At 39.0% G+C, this 7734-nt stretch overlaps 1 protein-coding gene across 1 annotated transcript; it reads right to left on the bottom strand.

Moving 5' to 3' along the window:
* Positions 1–3781: 3781 nt before the first annotated feature.
* LOC110787781 (probable F-box protein At1g65740) lies at positions 3782–7094 on the bottom strand. The gene is made up of 2 exons (XM_021992424.2): positions 6888–7094; positions 3782–5023 (listed from the first exon to the last, which is right to left on the bottom strand). The coding sequence occupies exon 2, from the start codon at positions 5010–5012 to the stop codon at positions 4386–4388; it is 627 nt and encodes a 208-aa protein (XP_021848116.2). The 5' UTR covers positions 5013–5023; positions 6888–7094; the 3' UTR covers positions 3782–4385.
* Between the last annotated feature and the right edge of the window lie 640 nt (positions 7095–7734).

The raw sequence follows: 7734 nt of genomic DNA, 5'->3' as shown, positions 1-7734 counted from the left end.
TTTCGTTGTCTACGTTGTTCAGCTTTCCTATGGAAGAACGAGGTGTTCTTGTCCCCATCTTTGAGCCAGTTTTGCCTGCTTCGTTGGGCCCAATATGTTTCCTCCCTCCTCTCCAATTCATCCACCTCTCCATCGATAGTTCGTATCTCAGCAAGATTGTCACTGTTGGTTCAAGTGTCATCAACATCTTCATGTGGTCACGTCTTTTTTTCAGTTCCTTAGTGAAATCATTTGGTCTTTTTGAGCTCCACCCCCTTAGCCGTGTTGCGCACCATTCCAGTTTATGTTTGACAGTCCCTTGTGGCCTTGCTTGCCATGCTTCTACGATCACCTCCGAACAGCCCTCATCCCTCAACCACTCTTTCTCAAATTTAAAGCATCGTCTCCTCTTTTTGTTCACTTGGTTCACCCGTATCTGCTTCTGTATGTGAACCTTGATAGGCAAGTGATCGGACCTTCTCTTCGGTAAATGCTCCACCATTGTGCATGGGTAAAGAGATAGCCAATCGTCCGTGGCCAAGTACCTGTCCAGTCTTTCTTGAATATTTTCACCATCCACTCGGTTATTGCTCCAAGTAAAAGGATACCCTTCCACTCGTATTTCCCGAAATTGGCAAAAGTCTACTGCACTTCTGAACCCATTGATCTCAGCTTGGCTCTTTGGCACACCCCCTTTCTTCTCATCATGAGTGAGTATGCTATTGAAATCTCCGAAGCACAGCCACGGTAACCCATTCTCCCCTTTTAAGTGTCCTAGGAGTCTCCACGTCTCTCCCTTCCTTTCATCCTCCGGATGTCCATACACGCCAGTGATTCTCCACTTCGAGCCATCCTCATTGGAAGCCACAAAGTCCATATGGTTCATTGATGAGGAAGTGAGGGTAAGGTCGATTTCCTCTTGCCAAAACATTGCCAGGCCACCGCTACGATGTCTTCCATCTCCATTACAGTCAACACAAATAAAGTTTCGAAAATTAAGCATTCTCTTAATGCCTTCCCACTCCTTGCCTTTTAACTTTGTCTCGGAGAGAAAGACAAAGTGGGGACGTTCAATTCGGACCACACCCTTAAGCGCGGTCACTGCCCGAGGACTCCCCAATCCTCGACAGTTCCAAGAAAGGCCCATCATTGTTGTTCGCGGGACTGCAATGCAGCCTCCGCTACTGTGATTGTTATCGAAGCTTCACTTTCCTGGTCATTTGTCTTCGATCTTTTATGTGTGTCACATCCATCTATCTCCATAAGATCCTTCCGTTTACCCATGCTGCCCCAGTTGTCTCCCTCCTGCCCCGTATCACTATGATCCCTCTCTTTCAGCACCCCTCTCTTCGTTCTCCTGAACTTCCTGCCACAACTCTGGTTGCTGCCAATGTTGAAGCTCAATGTATTCACGGTTTGTGTCTGCTCCGTGTCAGTGTTTTTATTCCCCTCCTGCACCTCAGCCTCCTCCCTTTCATCCTCCTTGTTCGAGCCCTCCGCAGTCCCCTTTCCACTCTCCATCTCCACAGCTAGCTTCACACTCCCAAACTTCTCCACCACCAATTCGACTCTCCGCTCTAACTCCTCTGCAGGGGGATGTGGGGTATGCTTCTGCTTTATAACAAACAGTTTGCGTGCACAAGATTTTCCTACCCCTCTAGATGTGCTGCCATCCCCTTTATTCACGATCCATGGAGATGCCCTTAATTTCTCACTAAACTTGTAGTCCTGTGGCTTAGGGCTAGAGATAGCTTCACAGTCCTTTTCCCCGTGCCCCAACTTTCCGCATACGTAACAAAATACTGGTAGCTTCTCATACCTAACTTCCACCTTCTGCATCACCCCTCCACGCATTTTAATCTCTATTTCATTCTTGAGGGGTTTTTGCACATCGATCATGACCCGAACTCTTAAGGATTTGTTGATCCCTACTATGTCTGATTGATCTACCCTCATATACTCTCCTAGTTTATTTCCAATTCTTCTTGCGTTAGCTTCGTTATTCCTTCCCAGAATTGGTAGGTCATAAACTCTAACCCAGAAAGGGACAAGGTGCAGGGGGTATTCTGATGGTTTAAGATCGTCCTTAACGCCGCTCAGAGCAAGAATATGTTTGTCAAAGTGCCAAGGTTGTGCCTCCATTGCAAACTCCTTATCCCTCCAATGGTGAAACTGGAAGAAAAACATATTCTTTTCAAGGCAATTAGCATCCATCCCGTGTTTAGGGTTCCAAATCTTCCTCATTGTTGAAATTAGGGCGTTGGCGTTTATGTTTCGATCTGTCCATATCTTCGCTATTACCCCTAAGGCTGCCCTCGCTTTCTCTTCATCCTCTCCATCAATTTCCCATTCAACTTCCTCATCCTCCTTCTCTCCTTCCTGTTCCTCTTGCCTATATGGCGTTAGTTCTTCTGTACACGCCATTACGATAAAAGTGTCCTTCGTCCCAATCCCTCGGAAACTCGAGCACAAAAACCTTCGAAAAGAAGCGCAAACCCTAGCAGGCGGCTAGAACGAAAGAAAACCCTCCCAAGAGACAAATCGCTCTAGAGGGAACTTTTTAAAACTTCAGTATTACTTAATCAAAGTCTTCTTAAAAAGCCAATAAGCAATAATCCAACTTGTTGATGACGTACATTCATAACCAAATTTGGATTGTAAACTCACTTTGGTCTAACCTATATGCAGAAAATTAACAAGGCATAACCTGATTTGACTGAGTAATTTCCTGATTTCTTCTCGCTCCAGTAGATTTCATCATCAGTTGGGTTTTGGGGTATATGAGTTTGGAGTATTCGATCTGTATGCATCATCACTCCAAATTAGGTCCTTGTTCCAGTTCCTCTTTGTGCTATCTAACAAGCTTTCCACCTTTAGCAAAGAAGCCCATATGTTCCCCACTGTGTTGATTCTTTTACCATTGTCAAGCTTCCATCTCATACCTGCTTTGAGTTTGAACTCCTTTGCTACCTTCGTGATTCCTCTAAAACCCCATGACCAATTTGTTTTATTCGTGCCCTACATAGCTGCTGTTAAAGGAAGTGTTCCATATTTGTTTCTATACAATTGTGACAGTATGCTATTTTTATTTTTATTTTTTTCAGGTTCATAGAAAGTGTTTTTTTTTGTGAGAAAGTGTTCTCAAAGAAGATCGACATCTCCATGGGGAGAACTGCCGTGAACAGAGACAGAAGGTGGCTGATGATGGTGCTGCTGGTGAATGTGCTGCTGGTGAATGTGCTGCTGGGGCTACTGGTCAATGTGCTGCTGGAGTAGGAGAGGAGATTATGATGCAAAGTTCGTAGATATATAATTCGTAAGGTAGACTTTTAATTGATTGGTTATTAGATGTAATTAATTACTTGATGTTCTACAGTGAATTGGACTCGTATGAGTAGTCTTTTAAAATCCTATAATCTAAGTAAAAACTTGATGTTCCCCTCAACATGGAGGCTTAACTCATATGAGTAGTCTTTTAAAATTTTACGAGTTCCAGCCTTGAGAATTCAACTCAACCAAAATATTCTAATTTTTTTTAATGAGATCCTACAAAATTATTAATTGTTACTTTCTAAAACATAACTTTGCGAGGTATGATAAATTTAATATTTATCTTTTGCATCAAAACATTTATATCAATCAATTACAAAAGTTATAGAATAAAAGTTTGATGTAACGTATTTGTGGTTAAAAAGTTAACGTCAAAAATATCCCTCATCCCGGTCTCCTCCTCTACAAAAAATACCCGAAGATTAACATGAAAAATGCAAAATATAATTAAAGATATAAAGATAGTATCATGTTTATTCTCAATCGATAGTTATTTTTATTAATTGTCTAAAACTTGGGCATAAACCAAACAGGAGGACAAAATAAGGAATGTATATCCTCTCCTACATGGGGCTCAATCTCTTCATCCTCGATACGAAAAATTCCCATATCATGGCCCCCAACAAGTAATACTCCATCCCTTGATGCATCCCAGCATTTCGACGCATCATCATTAAAATAAATACAGTTGCGTCTACAATTAGGAGTAGCAGATGCACGAACTGCCATAGAACAATTATTGCCCACAAACAATGCAACATCGCCTATGTCTTTAGTTTCCTCCCATATTTTGGTGTCAACATTAAGTTTGTTTACCTCAATATAAAATGTTTGATACCTAACACCTCCTTCAAAAATTGGAATAAAATCATCTTGACCCTCATCTATTTCCTTGTACCGAAGAAGCATAAGAATATCACCAAATGCTTCCACCAAATATATTCCATGCAACGACTCATGTAGCGAACCCAAAAACTCCGGAGATTGTGCAGGTACATATTCCATGGCTGTTACAGGTTGTCCGCCTTCATCTGCACTAATATCAAAACACCCTAAACCACCCCTACCATATGCGATCAAAATTTGTGAACCACGACGCATAACATCATAAGCCCGACAAGTCTTTGGCGTTCTAACAAATGTCCAAGATTGATCGTACTTCGGCCTTGTATAAGCACAACAACACAATCATCGTCATACTCATCATCGCCTCCTAAAACAATAACCTTCTCAGCTCCAAGTAGTCTTTCGTTCTCTAAACGAGCTTTTATTTCCTCGTCGGTAAAAGGAATATCGGGATCTGGTGGTGGCTTCTCTGCATGTTTAGGGGGATTAGGAAGGCGAATTCGAACCCCGGAAAATGGGTTCAACATATGCAACTCTAGTTTAAAATCAAATGTCACAATCCAACCAGAGGATGAACCCCAACATCTTGCCCCAAAACTTTGAGGGAGGCTTAACGAATAACAGCGTTCCCTCATATGACAAAATGTTTTCCTAATATAATTAGGGTTGTCTTCTTCTTCTGTGTTTTCCGCCAGCATCAGCCATGGCATTTTCGCGGTCCACTTCTTTTTAATCATAGTATAAACACAATACCATGAACTACATACAGCAGAAAAGTCAACCAAATCTTCTACGGCATCTAGTTTCAATGCAATTTCACAAAGTATGTCACTAGGCAAGATTGACCAATCAGCCATTTTTAATTAGCCTGCACATATGTTAGTAAATTTGTAAGATGTTTAGAATTCCAGTCCTGAAAAATGCTCAAATATGTAATCGGATATGCAAACAAGTTAAATGTTGCCAACAAAATCCTAAAACTTCACCTAATGAACTTATTGAAACTCAATGGTGTTCATTACCGGGTATCCGCACCCGGAAATGCGGCCCATGACCCGACCCGGAATAATCGGGTACCCGGTTATCCCAGGTCGGGTCAACGGGTACCCATTTTATTTTATTATTAAAAAAATCTCATACTTATTCGATAAATACATTATCACATTCAAATTGGTCGTTAAAGAGTGTTGTCGTTGAATCTTTGCCGTTAGATGTTTTAAAGATCTCTTCATCTTTCAAATATCAAATACGTTTCAATAAAAAAGTTAATTGTCACAGAAAAAAAGTAATTTTAATGTCTGACACCAGTGACTAATCTACAATTAAAATTATTCATCTACTTCCTAGTTTCCAGCGACTAATCTATAATTTTAATGTCTGACATCAGTCATTTTAACGCATAAAAATATGTTTTTATTTTTATTTTTTAACACGTATCCGGGTATCCGTTTAAACAAAAGAGCGGCCCATGCCCCAACCAACTTATCGGAATATTTACCGAGTTGGGTACCCGGCCCATTTATTTCAGAAAAATCAGCAAATTGCCCACATAATTTGTGTCGGGTCAACGGGTCGGGTAGTTTTGAACACCCCTGAAAGTTATCAAAACTTATTGTAGTTATAAATTGTACTTGGATATTAACATATATACCTTGTCTGAACTAAATAAGTGGAAATGATCATAGCCTAATACTTGGTAGTTAGGAAGTACAAGCAACGCGGACCACCAATTAGTGAAATTGGTAACCCAATACTCCGTATTAAACTTGTCCCTTTATCACATTTAATTTATATTATATGCATCCTATTTATATATTATGCCCCATATTATATGTGCATCCTAATTATATTGTTTTCATGTAGCTGAGTTAGTTTTGAATGTTTTCAGAAACTGTCATATAGACAAACAGGTCTTGTTTGACTCTAAATAGCCCACATGGTTCAGTTTTTTTCATTTTTAACTTTTTTTTTTGAAAGCTTCTTGTCACTCTATTCCAAACTGAACAGCTACTTTTTATATAGTCTTTGCGTGCAACTTGATAACAAAGAAAATGGTATTGGTCCAGTGGTCTTAATGCCAATTAAAGAGCAGTAACGAGGGGTGTGCAAAAATTGGTCCGGACCGACCCCGACCGGACCGGACCAAAGGCTCTTCGGCTCGAGAAATATCAATTTCCGGTTTTCAGTCCGGTCCGGTCCGGTCCAAAATCTGATTGTGGCACCACAAGTTATCGGTTTTATTTTGAATATAGGGCTATAGTATTAAACTTTTATTTTCTAATAATGTTAGAAATTTAACTTTACACAAGTTTGTTAACAATTACTTAAAAATTAGGCATTAACTTACTTCAGTTTAATTTTTTATTTAAAGCCTTGAAGGTGCCCTGCCAAGCTTAAATTCCTGGGTCAGGACACCAATATACATGAATTTAAAAAGAAATTAGCTTTATTAATTCTACCGATTATATGGAATTGCGATTTAATAATATGAAAATCTATTAATTCTACCGATTATATGGAATTGCGATTTAATAATATGAAAATATCACCCAAACAAAACAAAAAAAAATCAATCAAAACAGTATACGGAACAATTCAATCAAAACAGCATAATTTGCCTAAATATAAAATTGAATTAATCAAGATAGATCCGAATCCAAAATATAAAATATAAAATCAAGTTGAAAACTTTGGAATTAAAATTGAACTAAATTGAATAGAAAATCACTGACCTCTATCGCAGGTTGTTTAGATTCAATTCAATTCAAAAGAGGAGGTTGATTAGATTCGATGTCAACTCTGTGTCTCTGTGTTTTCTCTCTCTGTTTTACTTGTTCAGTTTGGAGGCTAGTTGTACACTTGTACTTGATGTTCCCTCAATTATTAATATATATACACACAGGAGGGAGAAAACGAATCTTATGGAAACGGAAACTTAAAAGTCATAACCTAAGCCTAATCCATCTGAGTGCGTCGAGGCGGATATCGGGCATGCAACAACAAACACATATCAACTAAAAGACAAACAGCTAAAAGACAAAAAAGGAAGTACCATTCATGTAAAAAAAGTACCATTCTAATACCATTCTGTAAAAAAAAGTACCATTTGTGTTTAGAAAAGTACCATTTAATTTTTTTTTTGTCCTTTTTCCTATTTTGTCTTATGTTCTGATATGTATTTGGACACACATATCAGATATGTGTTTTTACTTCCTCTAATCCATCTACCTTAAAAAAAAAAAAAGAAAAAAAAAAGCCTAATCCATCAAGACTTAGGCATAGACTAGTGTAACGGGTTTGAGGCCCATTAAAAGTCTGAGTTCCATGGTACGAGTCCATCCAGCGTGCACTCCGCGTGTGCATTGCATGCACAAACAAGGATTATTAATTATAGTAATTTGGCAAATTTGTCAAAAATAAAAAAAACTCTTTATGATTCAAATTTTGCGATAAAGGATCTTATATAACTTTTTTTTGTGAAATCACACTTTAATGTAATTCTTTTTGCCAGAAAGGACCTAGGAAAGTTTCCAGCATTGATAAATATTTTCCACCCATTGACTTGCACGTGAGCAGCAC

The sequence above is a fragment of the Spinacia oleracea genome, chromosome 4, assembly GCF_020520425.1.
Source record: "Spinacia oleracea cultivar Varoflay chromosome 4, BTI_SOV_V1, whole genome shotgun sequence".
Taxonomy (NCBI): Eukaryota; Viridiplantae; Streptophyta; class Magnoliopsida; order Caryophyllales; family Amaranthaceae; genus Spinacia; species Spinacia oleracea.
The sequence above is the reverse complement of the archived record's forward strand: the minus strand, read 5'-3'. Positions and strand labels throughout refer to the sequence as shown.

Bases quoted from the DNA above. Each gene is read 5' to 3' on its own strand.
- LOC110787781 (XM_021992424.2), bottom strand. From the start codon at position 5,012: ATGGCTGATTGGTCAATCTTGCCTAGTGACATACTTTGTGAAATTGCA.